The 20,949-nt window shown below is 35.0% G+C and overlaps 4 protein-coding genes, 1 long non-coding RNA gene and 1 other non-coding gene across 9 annotated transcripts; 2 read left to right on the top strand and 4 right to left on the bottom strand.

Annotated features, from left to right (window-relative positions):
- The first annotated feature begins 1,703 nt into the window (after positions 1-1,703).
- LOC140969512 (ABSCISIC ACID-INSENSITIVE 5-like protein 7) lies at positions 1,704-5,135 on the top strand. 2 transcript variants are annotated; one of them, XM_073430876.1, is made up of 5 exons: positions 1,704-1,809; positions 2,781-3,938; positions 4,052-4,123; positions 4,226-4,255; positions 4,771-5,135. In XM_073430876.1, the coding sequence occupies exons 2-5, from the start codon at positions 2,853-2,855 to the stop codon at positions 4,843-4,845; spliced, it is 1,263 nt and encodes a 420-aa protein (XP_073286977.1). In that variant the 5' UTR covers positions 1,704-1,809; positions 2,781-2,852; the 3' UTR covers positions 4,846-5,135. The 2 variants fall into 2 exon arrangements, with proteins under 2 accessions (XP_073286977.1, XP_073286984.1); XM_073430883.1 differs by lacking the exon at positions 1,704-1,809 and adding an exon at positions 1,852-2,365.
- Positions 4,575-5,184, bottom strand: LOC140969526 (uncharacterized). Its single transcript, XR_012173949.1, has 2 exons — positions 4,888-5,184; positions 4,575-4,852 (listed from the first exon to the last, which is right to left on the bottom strand). It is a non-coding gene; the product is annotated as an uncharacterized lncRNA (long non-coding RNA).
- A 238-nt stretch (positions 5,185-5,422) lies between these two features.
- LOC140969504 (protein DJ-1 homolog C) lies at positions 5,423-8,608 on the bottom strand. Its single transcript, XM_073430868.1, has 8 exons — positions 8,315-8,608; positions 7,728-7,928; positions 7,417-7,566; positions 7,137-7,316; positions 6,914-6,991; positions 6,596-6,796; positions 5,975-6,112; positions 5,423-5,888 (listed from the first exon to the last, which is right to left on the bottom strand). Exons 1-8 carry the CDS (start codon positions 8,543-8,545, stop codon positions 5,682-5,684), a joined length of 1,386 nt encoding a protein of 461 aa, XP_073286969.1. The 5' UTR covers positions 8,546-8,608; the 3' UTR covers positions 5,423-5,681.
- A 95-nt stretch (positions 8,609-8,703) lies between these two features.
- Positions 8,704-8,776, top strand: TRNAR-UCU (transfer RNA arginine (anticodon UCU)). Its single transcript has one exon. It is a non-coding gene; the product is annotated as a tRNA-Arg (tRNA).
- A 553-nt stretch (positions 8,777-9,329) lies between these two features.
- On the bottom strand, positions 9,330-11,216 carry LOC140969489 (uncharacterized). Of its 3 annotated transcripts, none has more exons than XR_012173944.1 (2): positions 10,935-11,216; positions 9,330-10,756 (listed from the first exon to the last, which is right to left on the bottom strand). XR_012173944.1 is itself a non-coding variant. In XM_073430856.1 (2 exons), the coding sequence occupies exons 1-2, from the start codon at positions 11,128-11,130 to the stop codon at positions 9,537-9,539; spliced, it is 996 nt and encodes a 331-aa protein (XP_073286957.1). In that variant the 5' UTR covers positions 11,131-11,216; the 3' UTR covers positions 9,330-9,536. The 3 variants fall into 3 exon arrangements, 1 of the variants encoding a protein (XP_073286957.1); XR_012173946.1 differs by having other exon boundaries at positions 9,330-10,515; XM_073430856.1 differs by having other exon boundaries at positions 9,330-10,336.
- A 3,967-nt stretch (positions 11,217-15,183) lies between these two features.
- Positions 15,184-18,615, bottom strand: LOC140969480 (uncharacterized). The gene is made up of 10 exons (XM_073430845.1): positions 18,412-18,615; positions 18,145-18,255; positions 17,993-18,058; positions 17,739-17,891; positions 17,523-17,636; positions 17,085-17,156; positions 16,483-16,566; positions 16,264-16,364; positions 15,894-15,981; positions 15,184-15,700 (listed from the first exon to the last, which is right to left on the bottom strand). Exons 1-10 carry the CDS (start codon positions 18,490-18,492, stop codon positions 15,311-15,313), a joined length of 1,260 nt encoding a protein of 419 aa, XP_073286946.1. The 5' UTR covers positions 18,493-18,615; the 3' UTR covers positions 15,184-15,310.
- Positions 18,616-20,949: the final 2,334 nt, after the last annotated feature.

Raw genomic sequence — 20,949 nt, 5'->3', positions numbered from 1 at the left:
TTTCATGGATGACTCAAATAAGAGATCCGTCTCACAAATATGACCCGTGAGACCGTCTCACACAAGTTTTTGCCTTACTTTTTATGCTAAGAGTATTACTTTTTATTGTGAATATGAGTAGGATTGACCCGTCTCACAGATTAAGATCCGTGAGACGGTTTCATCTAGAATAAATTACATGTGAATTAATAATAATTTAAATTCTTTAATAAAAATCACAATCTCAATTTTACAAATACAAATTAAATAATAGGCATATGACAAAATTGTAACTTGCCACTTAGTAATAATTTCAATCATAAAATTAATCAATCAAAATAAAAAAGTTATAGCTTAAACATCGTTATTTCACATTTTATAAAGTTATTTTAATACTCTCAATATAATTTTTTCTGGCCGAATAAACTCGACCTTGAGGATAGGATATGACCATACCAGAAAACTACACCAAACCCATATAGGAAATATATTGAATTTTATCATTTGACATATTTATGAAATATAGAAATATAAAAAAAAGAATTTTTGAGAGACATTTTCACTAGTTAATTTTGTGAGACAAATCATCTATTTGAAATATACTCATGAAAAAATATTACTTTTTATGTCTGAAATATTACTTTTTATTGTAAATATAAACATATTTGATCCGTTATATAGATAAAAATTCGTAAAACCGTCTTACAAGACACTTCCTAAATATATAAATAAATTATAGAAACCATTCAACTTTTGCGACAAGGTACTAAACTATATCGGTAGTATATCTCACACAGTCGTATTCTTGTTCGTAGGTAATTGTCTAGACGTGAACAATTTATTATCTTGCCTTTTTTCTTCGATGATACCGAAAAATTTTATTTTTAATAAACTATTTCGGTGAAATAGAGATAATACCTAGTTATTTTGATTTCGTGGGTTTTGTTAAAAACTTAAATTTTAAATTTTAAATTTTAATATTTACTAATTTTTTCATAAATAAATTAGTTTAAAAAGATTTAAAATATATATTATCAATATAATTGTTTAATTCTGACAGACCAAACCTTTTAAATTGTGGACATGGGTTTAGATTTAAATATATGATTTCGAATTTTCTAAAATTCGATCGTTCTTTTATCATTTCTATTTATTTTTCAATTAAAGTACTATAAGTAGGTCTCTTGTGAGACAATCTCACGAATCTTTATCTGTGAGACGGATCAATCCTACCGATATTCACAATAAAAAGTAATACTCTTAGCATAAAAAGTAATATTTTTTCATGGATGACTCAAACAAGAGATCTATCTCACAAAATACGATCCGTGAAACCGTCTCACACAAATTTTTGTCAAATAGTATTTGATATCAACAAATAAGATCTAGATTTTACTTTTTTTAAAAAAATTGAAAAAAAAAACTATTTTATATATCATCCTCTCTTGATCTTCTTCACCGTTTGATTCGCCACTAGCAAAAGGTCCGATTTTATAATATTTTAATCAAAATATATTGACTTAATTCAAATCAATCTTGTCCGTACTACACGCTGCCCGCACCGAAATTCCAGCCAATAAGAAGCCGCCACTATACGCCTTGTCGAGAATATATGAACGATCCACATACTCCCACGTAGAGCCCTCTCATTGGATAGTCCATCAAATCAAGGACCCTTGGACCTTATTCTTATTGGTCCACGTTTTGGAAAGGCCGACCCGCAGAAATAAAAAATGAGTAAAATATGTTTATAATGTGTCGAAACGGCACCAGACACTTGTCGACTCCACCAAGAACAAGCCGGTCGGTGAAGAAATCTCCCTCCATAAGGTGATTGGTCTAGATATTTCTTTTCATCTTTTTTTTTTTCATTTTTTTTTACTTGGCTAGTTGGGGAAATTAGTTAAATCGGTTAATGTTTCGGGTTATAGAGAGTGATCGATGTTGATCGAACATTTCTTATGTAGTTTTTTTTTTAAGGGGGGGGGAGAACGATTACCGGTTTGTCGTAGGATTCGGCAAGATTAAGTAGTAGGTTGTACTAGTGTTGAATTATTGGTAGTTAGGTGAAATTTATGTACATGGGTTCTGCTTCTGGTTGTTCAGTGTGGATAGATAGGGAAAACAATTAGGAAAAAAGGGGACTGATTCTTCTGTAACTTCTGACACTATGTTCCAGTGATTACGGATCCATTTGATTATTGGGAGTAATGGAAATGATTAAATTTAGGATTGGATTCTCGTGGTGTTTATAGATTGATATTTAGTTGGTGTATCTGGGTTTCCAGATGGGTTTTAAAAACATAAAGAAGCGAAATAGAAGCCATGGGGATTATTTTGAAGAACACTGTGCTTTGGTCTTCTGGGTCCCTTTGCGAGTACTCAAGTATGAGAATGACAGTAACTGACATTACATATCTGGGTTTACTCTCCACTTGTGTGATTTGGAGATTGAGAATTTAACGACGTTAGGACTGAAATCTTTTTCTAACTATATTTCCACTTAATCAATTGAAAACTGCATTGCTCTTGTTTTCTTGGGTTTGATTTAAATAAAAGAGGTTGGTTCCATGTGTTGTAATAATAGTCAAATGCAACCTTGAAACGTTGAAGTGGGATATTAATTCATGTCGAGCCTCTGAATTTGCATGTTTCATGGATGCAACCATTAATTTGTTGTATTGAGTTGATCCAGTATTTAGATGATTTGAAGTATGATACTGTTTCATTCATGTCTATACTTTTGCATGAATTTGAGGAAGAACTTTGCATTAAATGGTTGTGTTTGTCTTGTTGTGTAGATCATCAAGATCTGAACTGGTGACTCGTGTGAGTTCAGACAGCTGGTTGCTCCGGTTTGCTATCTCGTACTTATGGGGTCTTACATGGACTTCAAGAATTTTGAAAACACGTCGCAAACAGATGACAGTGGTTGGAATCAAACAAGTAACCCCCCCTTTGCGCGACAGTCTTCCATATACTCCTTGACCTTCGAGGAGTTCCAAAATTCTTTGGGTGTTCCTGGGAAGGAATTTGGATCCATGAATATGGAGGAACTTCTGAAAAGCATTTGGACGGCTGAAGAAACTCATGCCTCGACCTCTACCATGGGAGATGGGATTGCACCGAATGGGAATTTGCAGAGGCAGGGTTCATTAACTTTACCACGTACACTTAGCCAAAAAACTGTGGATGAAGTGTGGAGAGACGTTCTCAGAGAGACAATTGGCGTACAAGATGTTAGTGCAAGTGGGGGCTTGAACTTGGGTCCGAGGGAGCCCACTTTAGGTGAGATGACATTAGAAGATTTTTTGGCAAAAGCGGGTGTGGTTAGAGAAGATGCTCAAACTTCTGGGGGGCCAACCGGCAATGGAGCCTATCCCTGTTTACCTCTACAAAACGAGAATAATAATGCTGGTTTGACCACAGAATTTCAACAAGTACCATCTCAGAACAATGTTGTATCGGGCAATCAACACTTTCTTGCTTCGTCAAATGTAGGGATCTACACAAGTGGTGTTAGTGTAACCAGTGTTGCATCACAACCACAACCACAGCCACAATTACAGCCTATTCTTCCTAAGAGAACAACCTTAGCCTTTTCTTCTCCTACAAATGTCGGAAACAACTCCCCAATGAAGGGTTCAATGGCCGGGATAACAAATGCTATGGATAATAAAATATACCAAAATGGAGTAATGGGCATGGGGGGATTATCTAATGGAGTGACAGTCGCACAAAATTCGCCTAGGAATAATAATCCTCATTGTGATGTTAGTGTTAAGGGTTGTGTAGATTCACCATCATCCCTTTCTCCTTCTCCTTTGCCTTATGCGTTTGGTCAAGTTGGGGGACGAGGGAGGAGATCGACTGCATCTTTGGAGAAAGTAGTGGAGAGAAGGCGGAGAAGAATGATCAAAAACAGGGAGTCTGCTGCGAGGTCCCGTGCTAGGAAGCAGGTGATTCATTAGAAAGTTTTATGTTTGATGGCACTTTATGATCTTGTAGTCTTTGTGACTCATCAGGGCTCATATTTTTATTTATTATTGTCCTAAATTTAAAACATGAGCAGGCATATACCTTGGAATTGGAAGCGGAAGTAGCAACACTCAAAGAAATGAACTTCGAGTTACGTAAAAAACAGGTAATTTTTATGGGACAATAAGAAAATGCTCCAAAAAATTAATCATGTGAGTTCTTGATTCTAACGTATTTTTACTGTTTCTGCTCTCATGTTTTGCTTCAGCAAGAAATTTTGGAGATGCAGAAAACTCAGGTACTGAATCCCGTGTCGTCTTAAATTGCTTTACTTGCAAATGTTGATAGACAAATTCAAACTATCTTTTCCTCCAATGTACCACCATATCCAGAACATTAAATGCAAAAGTCAGAACATTCGTTGTATAATTTCTTGCACACTCATATGACTTGTTGCCACAGGTTGCATGGATGAATTGATTTATATTGTGAACACGGGTTTATGTTACAGTTCGATATTTTGTTGTATTTGTGTAGCCTATCTATGTCTTATATAAGAATACGATTCATGTGTAATTTTGCATATTCGCAAAATCTCTCAGTATACTGTTGGAGTATAGTGAGATTTTTTCTTCCAATCATGAGAAAAGATATGTAGCCGGAACTTACATATTGTATATTCCAAAATTTTAACAACATTCCGCTCAGCATGCTGGATGTTAAGGGTATACATTTTGAGTTGTATGTTCATCACATGTTCCACAGTGTTGTGTGCCATGTATCTTAAAGTAAAGGTTTTTTGTTTGTTGACAGACGCCGGAGACAAAAAAGAAACCAGGGGTAGATAAAAGAAGATGTCTGCGGAGGACGAGCACTGGACCTTGGTAGGCAGAGGCTTGTGGGGGGTTGGGGAACGGAGAAATATTCAACCCTTTGTTTGTGTATAAGGTTCAAGATATCTTGGAAACTGACTCGTGTCCTTAAAATGGATTGTTTGCTTTGTATTAATCTGTAGTGTAACACCAGTGTATTAAGGTTCCTTGTTTGTGTAAAATCTCGTTTGATTCTCATTGAAACTTTTGATCTGTAGTGTAAGTAACCCTGGTGTAACTTTTTAAGGTTCCTTTGTGTAAAATCTTGCTTCTTTATATACATATAATATATATGTATATATTTTATTTCCTTGTCATTTTATGTTCTTCTTTTTCAATTTATTGGCACAATCATTCTTTTTAGGTCAAATTTTTGTTGTTTACTAAAAATGTCTTGTAATATGCAATAAATTTATTTAAAATTCAATATTATATGATTTTAAGATTATTTAGACGTTTGCGCTATTAATTTTTGTACTTTGATCAACAAACTTGAAACATCCATCGAAGTTCTAAACTTGTTTTTATATCTATCAAGTTTGTTGGTCAAAGTACAAACGTTAATAGCGCAAATGACTAAGTAATCTTAAANGTATCTAATGTTATTCATATTACTCCAATATAAAATAATTTACATAATCAGAGTTAAAACAGCTTTCGAAATTGACAAACTACAAAACTCAATTTTTATGGGTCATACCTCATTACTGAGAATGTTATGTGGAATGCTACCCTGACAACTGCTCGTTTCTTGGTTTCAAGACTTGCCAATCTCCTGGAGAACATGTAACACTTAATGCAGAAAAAGACTCACGACGAGCTTCCGACAAGCAAGGCGAGGTATCCCGGTTGTCACCTCGGGTACTCCAGAACCAAACCTTCCGCTACGCTCCTTGCTCTTGCTACCCCAAAAAGCTTGCTTACAATAGCCAGCGCAAAATCAGTTGCAGTAGCACGTCCTTTGCTGGTAATAAGTTGCCCATCAATGACTACTCGAGCACCAGTCACCATGTTATTGACATCGCTCATCACAGAGGGGTGAGCCGCGGCGTGCCTATCCTGTTCAAAGAAGAGCCAGAATGAGTTTTGAAATCAACAAAAAAAAATACAGAAATATTGAGGTATGAATCCCATCAGCATCGCACCTTCAGCAACCCATAACCTTGCAAAATGGCAAGGGAAGAACAGAGTGCACCAAAAAACCTTCCCGCGGACTCTTGTTCTTTCAACAATTTCTTTAAAATCCTCGACTTGTGAAGCCGTTCATCTGCAGAAACTCCTCCCTAGATAATAATGAGCCAAATGAGGCGCTATTTTTGAAGGACAATGATCAGGGGTGCCAATAACTCAGGCTGAGTAAATTCGAGTTCCACTGAGCTAAGGATAAGGACTTCATTTTTTTTACTTCGTGCTAAAAAGTTTAAAAAGTTATTGTTTTGGGGAGCACAAAAACAAATATTTAATACTATTTTATATTTTTAATAATATAAAATAAAATTAATATTTTTAGCATCAGATATACAATATCATCTCTGAATAAAAATAATATATGTTATAGAATATCACAGACAAATACATTCTTACATGACATACTATGTATAGCAAAAAATGTCATCTTTCGAAAACAAAAGAAGGACAATACGTTATTCCTAACAAAAATACATTATCGGGTATATTACAATTGACGTAACTGATTTCAAGGGAACGTGATTCCCAACCAAAAAGAAACGAAAGAAGCACGATACGAGTATACAAGTGTAAGATACCGGCAGGATGATTAAATCATATGTTGATTCAGCCGCAGCAGTTATCATCTTGTCAGCAACAATTTTTGTTCCAGTGGATGCCAAAATCTGCAAAGATTTTTCCACTGAAGCAACGATAACATTCACTTTTGCTCGTCGTAAAATATCTACAACAGTCACCACTTCAATTTCTTCAGAGCCATTAGCCACTGGAACAAGAACCTATGGCATTTATCAGAAGCATAAGAACAAGTAATTGTATTAAGACAAACAAGGATTATCTAGGATACACTAGGTTCTGTGAACAACGTGTATCGAGAAGAAAAAGGAAGCTCTTACTTGAGGAGTGTGATCAAGAGCCCACGAAACATCATTAAATTCTTCTTTTTTCGGATCATCAACATCAGCGCTTAACAACTACACAAATTAAATGTTTTCAAATAAAATCTGAAACATAATGTGGAACATTTAGGGTGTGCGTACAATTCATTAGCACAAACCATGTGTCCTCTCAAATGTAGGTAAAATCAAAACACATCAAATCTAAGAAGCTCTTGCTTACCATCAAGTCAGAAATATCCATGGCCACAGACTTGCCAAAGAGCTGCTCCACCAATGATATAGCAAAATGAAAGCAAGTGCCTGGGCCTCGACTAGTAGTTAGCTCTCCAGAAACCTGAACTTTTGATTTAACGGCCCAAAAAGTGGGAAGCTTGTCCATAAAGGCAGGATGACAAGTCGTCTTGCAGGATAAACTACGATCAAATTAGCCAACAGAGTAATAGCATATATCACAAGAAAAAAAATCATTAAACTACAAATGTAGCACAGAATGCAAGTACCTGCTTTCTTTTGAGCAGTCCCCAAGGCAAAAGTGCAACAGCTGGAGCAGCACATATCGCACCGTACAATCGTTTATTTTCAGCATGCTTGCTTGTTATATCTTGAAGAATTTTGCAATCTCTTAAACGAGCAGAGCCTGGCATACCTCCCTACTTGGCATATAAGGCCAATGTAGGTTGATGCAAACGTGAGTTAAGGTGTATGGTCGTTAACTAATGTACATATAAATACGACTAAAAAAACCACACTAGCAATTGGAAAGAGAGAAACAAAGACTCGTAGCTGTAGTTTAGAATAGTTCAAAACCGACCGGTAGTGCAACAAGATCAAAAATCTCATCAGAACAGGAAGATATGAATGTGTCAGCTACAAGCCTGGTGCCTCCAGACGCCTCAACCTCCAGTTGCTCCTCCACTGATGCCAATGTTACCTCTGCACCTGCGCGACGAAGAATACCAATCATTATCACTGCCTCCATTTCTTCTGTCCCGAACCCAATAGGCACCAGAATCTATAAATTGGAAAAAAAAACAAAGGGTGACCAGCAAATTATAACTTACTAACCGCAAGGACGATCAGAATGTAGGGGCCAAAACAAATTTTATGCTAAAATGACAGTTCCACGATGACCACGACCTATCTCACTTTGCCGCCTGGTTATATTCGTGGGTCAGGGAGACCAAGGGGCGAAGGGAAAAAAGTGACATATGCAGCCTTTCTACAAATCTAAGTTTCATCCACCAACCCACTTCCTGAATCCACCATATGACACCGAAAATCTAGAAAACCTCTTAAAATTTGAGGACAGACGAAAGAGAGAAAACAAAAGTCCAGGAAACTAAAAACAAATACCCAATTTAAAAAGAAAAGAAACACACACATATATAAATCATGGACCTTTTTGCGAGGAATTGAAGATGAGGGAGCTGTATATGGAGTGAGGACTGGAGATGGGGATATACTTTTGTTGGGTTTTGAAGAGCGTTGTCTAAGGGCAGGTTTCTTCTGGGTTTTTGGGCTTTGGGTCACTGCGTGTATTGAGAAGGGTATGTAGAGGAAAGTGGCGTCGGAAATGACCGCCGCAGGCTTGGCGGTGGTAAGTCGGAACGCCGGCGATATAGAATTCATTATCTTCCGTTGCTTTGCTTAAATGCCCGGACAACCAAATCCTGAAGTAAAAACATCCAATAAACAAGCTTGAAGTGGCAATATATTTTAATCCAAATGGAAATGATATTCTAAAATATAATTAAATAAAAAAACATAAAAACACGAATATCAATAAAGCGCCCGTGGCCTAATGGATAAGGCGTCTGACTTCTAATCAGGCGATTGTGGGTTCGAGTCCCACCGGGCGTGTTTTGTTAAATTTTTGTGAACCTCTACTATTTAATGGACCTAATCCTTGAGGTAAAAGGACGGCCCAAAAATCATGCTAATTTCTCTCTTTTTTTCTAAAAACAAATTTTTTTCGTGCAAAGTGAAAAAATAATATTGTTCAAGGGAACGTGGAATTTTTGCGAGAGGCGTTTGCACTTAGACTTTATGCTCATAAATAAATACTAAAACATAACAATCACCCGAATCTATTTCTGGCTGTTTTGTTGTTCTATATGTTAACTACAATTCAAAAATTAAATAAAAGAACTTGAAATGTTTAAATAAAACCAAACGTTAGTAAGTTAAGTCATTTGTTACCCCTCTTACTCTCTCTTTGTCATGACTCTCTCTTTGTCTGAAATTTGATGTTTTCAATTGATAATTGAATAAATTATGCAATCAAATTAAAATTTCAAGTACTCGAAACTAACATCATTCTCTTGCAACCTTGTAAAAATCTATATTCGGTTTGAAAGATGGTTGTGTACAAAGACTTGACAGCACATAAATCACAAATCCAGAACGGACAAAATTAAAAACAAGAAAAAATTCGACATCTTTATGTACAATACAATGTTGTTGATATACGTCTTTCAAACTAACACTCAAGTACGTTCCATCTTACAACGAGAGCTAAAAACCGTTCAATATACAAGTAAACATCACGTCAAACTATAACACAGCAAGAACTCAACATCCTCACTGTTAATTCCCACGGAGAATTTGGCAAAAAGTCTGTTCAAGTATCCCCACCCGTAGTGTTATCCCATGCCTTCATCTCATTGTGGCCGTGCCACGGACTCAAAACAACCGGGTTCAAAACGACATTCTGCCTTGAAGCCGAGTAGTAATTGTGAGGGACAGGGTCCACTTGGTAATTCATCCCCTCAACTCGGCCGACAGACCTCACAGACATGAGCCTTTCGAGCCCAACACTTCTGTTGAAATCAATAGGTGGCTTGGGAGATTGGTAGGCAGGACAGTGTGGCTGCCTATAACTCTGATGATATTGGTGAGGAATTTGATGAACATAATAATGGCTTGTTTTTTGTGGAGAATTTAAGCTGCATATGCTAGGCATACTGCAAACTTTGTGCATATTGGTATGGCTGCTTTTGTGGTTTACATGAAGCATGGCTTCGTTGTTTATGGTTTCTGTGGTGCAGCTATCTGGTGACCTCGGGGAAGAGCATGCCGAGGAAACTAAAGAGTCACGTTGGACGGAATTGATAGTTGAGAGTTGTTTCGTGCTGAATGGAGCAGAGGGGATTATGCCATTGATGGCATCAATATACCGTTGCTCAAGACCGTGAGGATCTACATAGCCCACATGGTTCTCCAACGAAAAGGGATTTGCAGGGAGTAGGAATGACCGAAGTTTTGGAGCTCCGGCGGTTTCATAGTTGGTAGCTTCATCCTTCATGTGGCGTAGATCTTCATCAGATCTCACCGAGACCAAGGAATCGAGGTCCTCAAACAAGACTTGGTACGTAAGGATCATTTCTCCATCGATTAGATAAGTGAGCTTCTTCATAAGTTCTGTAAATAATGAAAACCACTCATTGTGAGAACATTTAAAGCCAGGACTGGATGAAAATCAAAACATTTTTCTTTTCTTTCCTTTCCAAGATTCAGCATCTTCTTTCTCACTAGGTCTACTAATAGTATTCACCATTGCAAATCATGCCTCAACTCTAAATTGATCTTGCAACTGCCATCTGCCACCAACTCCACCACCACAGAAAAGTTTTGCAATCCAAACCATATAAGCAACATGAATAACGAGATGAGTAGAAAATAATGGCTACAATGCATAACAAAAACATGCAAGAATTTTTAGAAACTATCTCATCTGCCTTATAAATTATAAATCAGATAAAAGATAATTGATGAATTTTAAATCGAAGTCTTCTCTTCCGTAAATGGAGAAAGCCAAGAGTGGCGACCAACTATTTCATACTGCATTCCGTATAGTTAAGGTTCATTAAAGTTGTTCCGTTTACGGGTAAAACCGTCAAAAATTCTCAAGGAAATACGGAGTGTTTCAAAACTTTAACTTCCCAACACAAGGAAAATCGTGAGAATTGTGATTTTCCAGATAAAAAGATATGAACATATAGCAAATGAAATGCAGAACCTTGGAAAGGAATGTCCCGAGGCACAGAAATGACACGGGTTTCGCCGCCAACATACTTGAGGTGGCGGTCGGCGGGGCGGGGGAGGATCTTTCCGCCGTGACTGCACAAGAACTTGACACGGTTCTTAGGCGAATTGGGGGCTGAATTGGGCGCCGAACCCGAAGCAGGGCCAATATCAACAACTTCCTTCGACATTGCAATGAAACTTTGAGGGCTAAAAATCAATGGAGGAGAGAATTTCCAGAGAGAAGAGGATGAGAACGTAAGAGTTCGATGGTATTTTATAAGCACCATAATTTAATATATTTATTATTTAATCCCTTATTATTATTTAATTACTTTTTTGAAATATTTGATTAATAACATTATTTGTTAACAAATAAAGTTATTTTATGTAATTATTTATTAAAATTAAAATTATTAAAATATGAGAGTTTGAATAATCGTTTGAAATTATTAATATTATGTGATGAACATATTTAATATGGTGATTCATATACCATTTTTAGTAATAAAGTTTAAGTGGGAAACTTTGTATTATATTTTTAGTAGATTTTTATATAAAAATAGATGACTAAGAACATGTGTTGAAATAGAAAAACCGAATACTTTAATATGTCTTGGAATATGTGAGAAGTTTTATAGGATCCACTTAATAAATGTTCAAGTTATATTTTGTTAGAATCTAACGCTTCATATTAGATCAAAAACTATAGTTGTTAATCAATATGTAATTTTTTTATATTTGTGATAGTGCGGAGTGTATCTATTTGTGTGCTAATGGATCAGATTGTTAGGTTAATTCAAGTATTACTATAACTCATGCATACTTAACTCAATATTCTCTTTCCAAGAAGTATATAAATATGTTTCTTGATAGACTTGAACTCATGATCTCGCTCTGATATCAATTGTTAGAATCAATTATTTATCACTAGGCCAAAAGTTATAACTTTTAGTCAATGCACAATTTTATTTCCTCATACTTGTAGCAGCGCAAAATGCATTTACTTATGTGCTAATGGAACAAGCTGTTAGGCTCATGAGTTCGAGGTGGTGATTGTCTATCTGCTGATCATATTTCATATTCCTTATAGATCAGTCTTATCATTTCCCATCATCGGTCTCGTCCTCAACAAAGACAGTACTACCCGTCAAGATTTTGTGTCATTTTATTACGACCCACATAGCCAATCAAATCAAACGACACGACATCAGTAGTTTGACGCGCGAGAACTTTTCAAGAGGTCACGAATCATATTATTAATCTCACTCATACACGCTTAACCCAACATATTTATTAGAAGCATAAATATACAACTTGAAATAATTAAACATTAAGGTTTTTAAAATATATTCTGTTCTATTTATGAAGCAAAATATTTATACAAGTTTTTTAGTTGAATTTTAATGTCCTTGAATCTTTAAATATCTCTAAGCCTTAAAAATCTTTAAATATCTCTAAGCTTTAAATATATAATGATCTTAGTTAGTTAGTTTTAAATAGTTGTTTACTGAAGTTTGAGAAATTATAAAATTCGACTTTTAAGTTTTATCAGTATAAATGTACCATTTTATGTTGAGTATTGATACTTTTTTTAAAAATTTTAAAGTAAAATTTCAATGTCGAAATATTTTTGGAATGTCTTAAATTTAGGAATCCCTTGTGGTAGTTACTAAAATCATCGGAACTTGTAAATAGTTTTCAGATATGTTCATTTAATATCCATCGGAAATGCTCAATTTTCCCAAATAAAATTTATTAATCAACCAACAAATTTAAATTTCAATAAAATCATACCAAACAAATTTCTCTTCCCTTTTTTAGTCAAAGATTATGGGGGAATTTCCAACAAAAACGGAGCTTTATGTATAGATAGATTAGAACTAGCAATCGGGTGACGTTGGATTAATAAGTATATCCTACCCATTCGTCAATCTTATATCAACGTAAAAGCCTGAATAGAATTCTGAATTGTTTATTTATATTTGTGTCTTTGAGTCATTGATATATATCCTACCCATATGTCAATCTTTTATCAACATAAAACACTCATGTTAAAATCTTGGACATTCAATATCTGGGGTAATTGTAGCACATTGTTAAGTAGTGTCAGTTGGTGTCTCACGATATCTGATCGTCCAAGGAATAGGGTTGAACGACCTTTTCTAGAACAAGGCTTCTCTCAAAGAATAAACAGGTTCAACATGATATGCGAATTATACATATATATCATGAGAAATAAACAAGCATTATATGACAAGTAAAATACAACACATACGAATGCAAACTCAGCTGGATATCTTAGTAAGTACTTACGTGCCTCTAAAATATCATGGGGAAAAAACTAAATGTTATCCGGTGATCATGGACATCAAACAAGATAAAATTACTAACTTCCCATGTTCTTGAACTCATCTTTCTAAACATTCTTTATAATTCTTTTCTACTATCCCCCAATTAACTAAGGTCATCGGATCATACTTTCGTCCGTAGTCAGTCTTTTGAAGACAGCTTTGTAACTCGATCCTCGTGCTACAGACCACTCCAGGAACGCTTCGCAACTTTGCCGAGCCTTCATGAACAATTGAAAAGACCTAGAATAACACTAGAATCTAGAGGAAAACTATAATTGATGTGCCTTGAAACAAAATCCGAGTGACCTATTTATAGACTGAGTTCAGAAACTTCGAACCAGCTTCTTCCTTACATGTCATGTCACCTTGACACCTCATCAGACGGTAGAGATCCGAAGATCCGATCTTGGGTTCGGAAGGTCCTAACTCTTACATGTCGATGTTCATTGGACATGTTACTTCTTTGTTGGCTGCATGGATTTGGATGCTCCAAACTCACTTTCAGAAGATTCGAACTGGTCTTCGGCGATTCCGAACCGGCTACTGAATAATTACTTCACTTGCTTAAGTAATGACACTTAATTATATTTAAATCATACTTTATCAATAACTTAAATTGAGTTGTTACAAAAAAAAATCAAATAATTTAATGATATTATTTAATATTGCATTAACTTATCCTTATTCATGAAAAATATTTTTTTAACTCAATTTATATATTTTTTTAAAAAAAATTAATAATATTTATACACAATAACTTTCATAAATGAAAAACAACTTACATGTAAATTAATGATAATTCACATACTTCAATAATAATAAAATTCTCAATCTCATGACCAGCCACATAACTCACATAAGATTATTGATCATAGATAGATAGAAGGCAAAACTATAAGAGTAAGTATCATGTGAGACGGTCTCACAAATTTTTATCTGTGAGACGGGTCAATCCTACCGATGTCCACAATAAAAAGTAATAATCTCATTATAAAAAGTAATATTTTTTCATGGATGACTCAAATAAGAGATCCGTCTCACAAAATACGACCTGTGAGATAGTCTCACACAAGTTTTTGCCAAACTATAATTCGTCACTTATCATAATTTCGATCTCAAAATTAATCAATCAAACTAAATACGTTATTATTTATCAATCATTATTCCATATTCTATAAAATTATTTTAGTAGTCTAAATATAATTTATTCACATGTATTATCGTCCACCAAGTAATAGCAACCTAAATCTAAATATTTTAAATTATATTTTATAAAAGCACATAATTGATTTTGGTTTAGTAAGCGGCTCAACTTCCATTCAAATACAATGATTAACTAATTATCTAAGTATATAATAGATTTAGGTTTTGTTTGGTTTGGTTGGATACATTGTGTGTTTTCACTTAAAAAAACGTTTTCATTTGTCATTGGATATTTCAGTTTGAAAATGGAAGCTGATCAATTTTTTCAGTACATTTCTCAATTAAATTTTTTGAACGGTTCGTCTACTGACATTTTGATGACCATTATCAAAAGGCTTACCTTTTATTTGGTATCATTTTGCAATTGAGTTGAAGTGAGAATTTTAAGAAATTTTGACCATCTTTTCAACAAGCTATCAGCTCAACTTGGCCTCGATTATCATTTCAGTTACTATAAAATTAAAAACAATTCATTGTACATTTTTTATTCATTCTTGAAGAAAAAGAGGATATTTTCTCATTCATTCGAGTTAAGATGGTAAAAAATAGTTTGTACAATGGTTGACACGCAATAATATAATGCGTGTGTGTGTATATTGGCCTCAAGATTCTCAGTTCATACAGTAAATTGTACAGAACCACCATAAGCAACTTTATCCCATCCCATGAGAGGAAATCAAAATCTAGGACTTTTCAAACCATCAAATAAATTCGCAAATAAAGAAACTGGGAATTTAGAGAAAATATATATCCTCCAATACACACTCTTGCAACAATAAGAACATGAACTAAATTTTAGAAACGAGAAAATAAACTACTCATCTTTGTTCTCCTCAACAGCAATGCCATTATCTGTTTCTGCTTTCACTACTTCATCTATCCTTCGCACATTTTCATCAACACCAAGCACATCATCCATCATATCATCCTCCGCAGCATTGATATCTTCAACATCGTCCTCATCTTCGTTGTTGCTTTGTCCAGGGATCTTTCTAGTTTTAGGCCCGTGCTCAAGCTGATGTGTCTCAAGTTCTTTGTCCATTGTCTCTTGTAAGTTTGTCGCTTCGTTGTTTGCTGTCCAAGCTTTTCGTCCATTCTGCCACCTTTCCAGACCATTTTCCACATTCGCAATGTACTTTTCTGCCATCTCCTTCTGATACTGTGATAGCTCACTTCTCCTAGCAGACTTCCATTCTTGAAACATCTGGTGACAAAAATAAAGAAATTGCTAAATGGAAGACTCATTCTAGCAATGCACAGAAGTACATTTATTTAATTATAGATAAAAAACGAGAAAAGGATGGGTTTCAGTACTGAATAGCCCATCTACAAATCTTACTGCACAATGCTTTCAAGCAATCAAGTGGTAGCAGGAGTAAGTCACAAGAAAAACTCACCTGTTCTTTTTGCTGCTCAAGCAAAGCTTCGTCACGATCCTCCAGAGGCTTGGCAAACATGTAATAGATCGGAGGCTCTGTCTTTGTCCTGGAAGATCACAAGCAAAGAAAATAGAAGAAATATGTCATACTCAGACAATAAAAATTCATTAGATCATCTTAACTCCTGTGCAGCAAGGAACCCGGGTCATTTAACTGCTTCAAGGTTCTGCATATGAACGGACACTTATCTTTTGTGTCAATAAAATTGTGAATATGTCCACTTTTGGACCAAAATTAATAATAACCTGCAGCATGTAGAAAATAATAGAATCAGCGCGTTGGTCATGCTAGAGGATATTCAAGCTATTACCACAGAAAATGAGGGCACCTTATGAAATTTCCAAGTTTTTTGTGATGCTCACTCCATCGAAGAAACAGCAATTCCAATTTCTTTTCCTCTGCCTTCGCAGCTACACGCGCTCTGAGAGTCTGAAAATAACACAGGCAATAGAGAAAATAATTCAGAAAGCTACTATTTTGCATACAGCAGAGAGAATAACATAACATTTCATTATAAAGACATAATAGATCAACATTAAAATCGAACCAGATCCCTTTTCCGCTTTTCTGCAATCTGCTCACGCTCTTGCTGCCTCAGCTTTTCACTTTCTTCACGTGCTCGTTGTTCAGCCTACATAAACACGTAATATTTCAAGTTAATTGACGTGGAAAGAATATTATCTTTAACCTTTAAATTATAAAAAGTACATAAATCTCTAAGTTCGACTTTTATGGTTACAAGCCAGGCCAAGCATGGAGAACAAGAAAAAGGAAGAAAAGCGCACTCCGGATTTCACGAAAATTTCTTCTGGCGTCCCTCAGCAAAATTATTTGGAGTTTGAGCACACATATGTATATATATGATGCATGTGCATGGACACACACAGACCCTATATAGGATTAGTTCATCATAATCATTTTTTAACTTAGATCCTTACAACTTCAGGATGCCAAATCCAAGTTCACAATGACTATGCCGACATACACAAATCAAAGTATCATTGAAGCTCATAGTTTTTTTAGAGCCACGTTGTCGAACCAGATTGATAGTCCAAGACAGCTAATTTCTCTCACCCGACTCTTATGATACACTAGCCCCTTGTGTTTAATTTTGTTTACTTTTCAAATGGAAAAAGACAAGGTACTCACCCTTTTCAAAGAATCAGACCTCCGCATGTATGCTTCTGTACCCGAAAGTTGTTTGTCTTCTTTCCTGAACCTCTGAAAGGGGGCAAACAACAGTAAATGTCCATAACTCCATTTTCAATCTTTGCACTAGGAAAAAAAGGAATCTCGATACCATTTACTAAGAGTAGCACCTTTATTAGGTAACAAGCCAACAATACACATCTCATTCGCATTGATACTCCAGAAAGTTCAAAACATATAATGAGCGGAAATAAATTTAAACCTTTAAAAAATAATTCAATGATCAACATGCTTATTTGCGATATTTGGCTGGAGTAAATTTAAAAAAAAAGATAAGCAGTCTTGAGAAATTAGAACTAAACCACCCAAAAATGTTAGATAATACAACACTTCGAAAACAATAATAAAAAAAGTTAAAAGGACTAGAAGTGAGGATACCTCTAAAGTCCCAAGTAGCTGACCCAGCATCCTCTTATTCCTGCTAATCAAACTAGGATCCTCATCTTTAGGCAATACCCTTGGTACATGCTCTGCCGGAGGGATTTCAAAGTCCTATATACACCAAGTACAGAACAGAAGAAAACAAATTAAATCCAGTAGTCACGAGGACTTCAACACAGCATTAGCTGGATTAAAAAACTCAAATTCTTGTACCATTTTAGAGGGCAAGGACCTCTTACTACCATCCCGCTGCGGCCAAAGGGATCTCTGACTCGCATTTGTATCCTCGATTTCAACAGGTAAATCTTCCCTTCTTACATCCTTCGCAGCTTCAGAGCCATCATCAGCTATTTCCCCATCCTCAAGCTTCAACAACCCAAAATATAAACAATTAATTTGAACTCAAAATTGTTTACAAGCATTGTCAGCGCCACAATGCTAAAAACAACTCAAAGGGATTTTCACACCTTCACCACAGCAGAAGAAAGTCTCCTTTTTGCTGCTGGCTGGTCCTCCATTTCATTTCTCTCCGCCTAACAGATCAATTGACTACCGATTATTTATCTTTCTTCAGCATAAATCATAATAAGGGTCCAAAAAAAGCTAATAAAAGAATTACGGGTCGAACAAAGCCACGCTGGCGACCGCCATTGGCTGTAAAATTGCGAGGACCGGAGCTCGCTAAACCACCACGGCGAATCCCCCTAGGATCGCGGAGCCGCTCTGTAATCTGATGAAAGGAAAACGAGGTATCGTGGATTAATTCAAAAAATTGATGCAACAAATATTTCCATAAAAATGAAATCAGGAGCTTCAGACAGTAGATTTTCGACGTATATAGATATCAAACACGAATTTATACAAATAAATACAAGCAAAAAATTACTTCTCGTTGTTGGCGGTGGAGTTCGTCGATTTCTCTTCGGAGTTCTTCCTCTGTCTTTTCAACTACTACAGCGCTGCCCATTGCGTCAACAGTGAAACAAAGGGGCGAAGAGGGTCGTGCGAGCTGCAGATGCAGAACCAAAAACCCTTGCGAAGAATTGAGATAAAAAGTGTCAAAGATATATAGGATTATCCAAATTATTAATTTTTAAATTTTTTTTTTTTTTGAAAACCATTACTTTTTCTAATGGCCAAAGCTCAAATTTCCTTGATTTTGTTCATCAAAATAGCCACAATTTTATGTGCATATAAACATATTTTGAGTTTTTTCAAGATGTTATTATATTGCGTTTAATTTAAAAAAAATTTATTGGTGTTTGATTAAAATATTAAGAATAAATAATTATAAGTACGACAATATTGAATGTCATAAATGAACTAGACCAACCAAGGCTCGGGTCAAACCCGGACCCGAATTGGAATCGGCTTATGGTCAACGGAACGAATTAACCTAGTCAACGGTTTTGACCCAAAACCGTGACCGAAACCGGTGGTCCGATTACCGTTTACAGGTGTAAAAATCGTCAACCCGCGTGAGTTGGACGGGTTTGACATGACATGTCGAATGGTCACAATTCGTTGATGAAGTAACCAATGAAGACATACGATCATGATCATCCAACCGACCAACAAGGCGGTCAATCGTTCTTTTTTTAAAAAAAAATTGTTTGAAATCATCGGCCATGACTTTGTGGCCGTTGTGCAACCGTCAACTCGTAGGGTTGAGTCGGCTGGTCGACTGTTGCAATTTTTTTTGTTCGTAATTACAAGAAATTCTAGCTTGTTCCATTTCAACTGTTTCACTGGAGCAAAATTTTAGTATTTGATAAAATACATTGGATGATAGATGTTTTAGCTTAAACTCAAAAATTTGAAAGTCCCGTGTTTGCTCAATGATTGGTCTAAAGACACTAGCTGAACACAAAATATTAAAAGTAATAAAGAAGGCAATAACAAAACCGAGAGAACATTCGGGACAATGACGGGAGGAAATGAAAGTGAATATGATTAAACATAATGAAATGTAATATATTTTTATATAAGACGTTGAAAGTTGAAATGTAATATAATTTTTATTGAAGAAATATAATAGATTTGTTATTTAGATAATGGAATATGTGATAAAATTTTTAAAAGTTCAATTATTTAAACTTTATTTTTTTTAAATTTATATATTTTTATTCTTTAATTTTTATTTAAATTGTTTTAAATAAAAAGGTTGAATCGGACCCGAAATCGACAGTTAACTAGACACGGATCCGGATTATAACTACCACGACGGGCCTGTTAAGGGTTTGGGTTGTACCGACCTGAACACGACGAGGTCGACTCAGACCTAGACCAAACCCAACTTGTAGCCAAGTCTAAAATGAAATATCAATATTATAATAGAATGATATTTACGTTCCATTATTTTATAAAACTAGTTCATACTTATCTTTTGTTGTATAAATTAAAAATATTAACTTAATGTTGTTTCTAATTATTTTTCTTGACAAAAACTTGTGTGAGACGGTCTCACGGGTCGTATTTTATTAGACGGATATCTTATTTTGGGTCATCCATGAAAAAATATTACTTTGTATGCTAAGAGTATTACTTTTTATTTTGAATATCAGTATGATTGACCAGTCTCACAGATAAAGATTCGTGAGACCGTCTCACAAACCTACTCAATTTTCTTAATGGCTCTCAATTCCTATTCTTTCAACTAATCATAATATCCAATAAAAAAAAATAAGACTAATTTTTGTATATTAAAATATGTATTTTCTATTAATTTTTATAATCTGTACGAATATGCATATATGCCTATTGCCGATTCAGCTGGTTATCTATATTATATGTAATATTTATACTTATTGTATGATAATGCATATTACATCGACAATCGACAATTTTAATGAACGAACAAAAATACTCATTATTTCATTCAATAAAATTTATTAAAACGTATTTTAATAAATTTTAAAAATAACTTAAATAATTTGTAATCATAGGGGTGTTCATTCGATCCGACCACCCGAAACAAACCGAAAATCAAACCGAATTTAATGGCTAGGTTCGGTTTTTTCAATTTTTTCAGTTAACCAATTTTTTTTATGTATGGTTTTTAATCATCCAAATTTTTTTGGAAAGTAATCAAGTATTTGAAAAAAAATAAAAATAGACCAAATAAATAAGACAAATAAAAAATGCAAAAAAGAAAGAAAAAGACCGTAAAAAAAGGCAAAAACTTGTGTGAGACGGTCTCACGGGTCGTATTTGTGAGACGGGTCTCTTATTTGGGTTATCCATGAAAAAGTATTACTTTTTATTGTGAATATGGGTATGATTGACCCGTCTCACAGATTAAGATCCGTGAGACGGTCTCACATGAGACACACTCAAAAAAAAATCAAATCAAACCAAACAGAAAAACGAAAATATGAAAAACTAAAAATCGAATTTTCGATTTCGGTTCGACTCGGACGATTAA

Source organism: Primulina huaijiensis, chromosome 2 (assembly GCF_012295235.1).
Source record: "Primulina huaijiensis isolate GDHJ02 chromosome 2, ASM1229523v2, whole genome shotgun sequence".
Classification (NCBI taxonomy): domain Eukaryota; kingdom Viridiplantae; phylum Streptophyta; class Magnoliopsida; order Lamiales; family Gesneriaceae; genus Primulina; species Primulina huaijiensis.
Note: the sequence above shows the minus strand (reverse complement) of the source record. Positions and strands in the feature narration are given on the sequence as shown.

Excerpts from the sequence above, each read along its gene's own strand:
- LOC140969512 (XM_073430876.1), top strand. The coding sequence starts at position 2,853 with ATGGGGTCTTACATGGACTTCAAGAATTTTGAAAACACGTCGCAAACA. Across the intron at positions 3,939-4,051 it reads GGTCCCGTGCTAGGAAGCAG|GCATATACCTTGGAATTGGA; the intron begins GTGATTCATTAG and ends AAACATGAGCAG. Across the intron at positions 4,256-4,770 it reads TGGAGATGCAGAAAACTCAG|ACGCCGGAGACAAAAAAGAA; the intron begins GTACTGAATCCC and ends GTTTGTTGACAG.
- LOC140969504 (XM_073430868.1), bottom strand. The coding sequence starts at position 8,545 with ATGAATTCTATATCGCCGGCGTTCCGACTTACCACCGCCAAGCCTGCG. Across the intron at positions 7,567-7,727 it reads TTGATCTTGTTGCACTACCG|GGAGGTATGCCAGGCTCTGC; the intron begins GTCGGTTTTGAA and ends TATGCCAAGTAG. Across the intron at positions 7,317-7,416 it reads GACTGCTCAAAAGAAAGCAG|ACGACTTGTCATCCTGCCTT; the intron begins GTACTTGCATTC and ends TTATCCTGCAAG.
- LOC140969489 (XM_073430856.1), bottom strand. The coding sequence starts at position 11,130 with ATGTCGAAGGAAGTTGTTGATATTGGCCCTGCTTCGGGTTCGGCGCCC. Across the intron at positions 10,337-10,934 it reads TCGGGACATTCCTTTCCAAG|AACTTATGAAGAAGCTCACT; the intron begins GTTCTGCATTTC and ends CATTATTTACAG.
- LOC140969480 (XM_073430845.1), bottom strand. The coding sequence starts at position 18,492 with ATGGGCAGCGCTGTAGTAGTTGAAAAGACAGAGGAAGAACTCCGAAGA. Across the intron at positions 17,892-17,992 it reads TTTCTTCTGCTGTGGTGAAG|CTTGAGGATGGGGAAATAGC; the intron begins GTGTGAAAATCC and ends GGGTTGTTGAAG. Across the intron at positions 15,701-15,893 it reads TTGAGCAGCAAAAAGAACAG|ATGTTTCAAGAATGGAAGTC; the intron begins GTGAGTTTTTCT and ends TTTTGTCACCAG.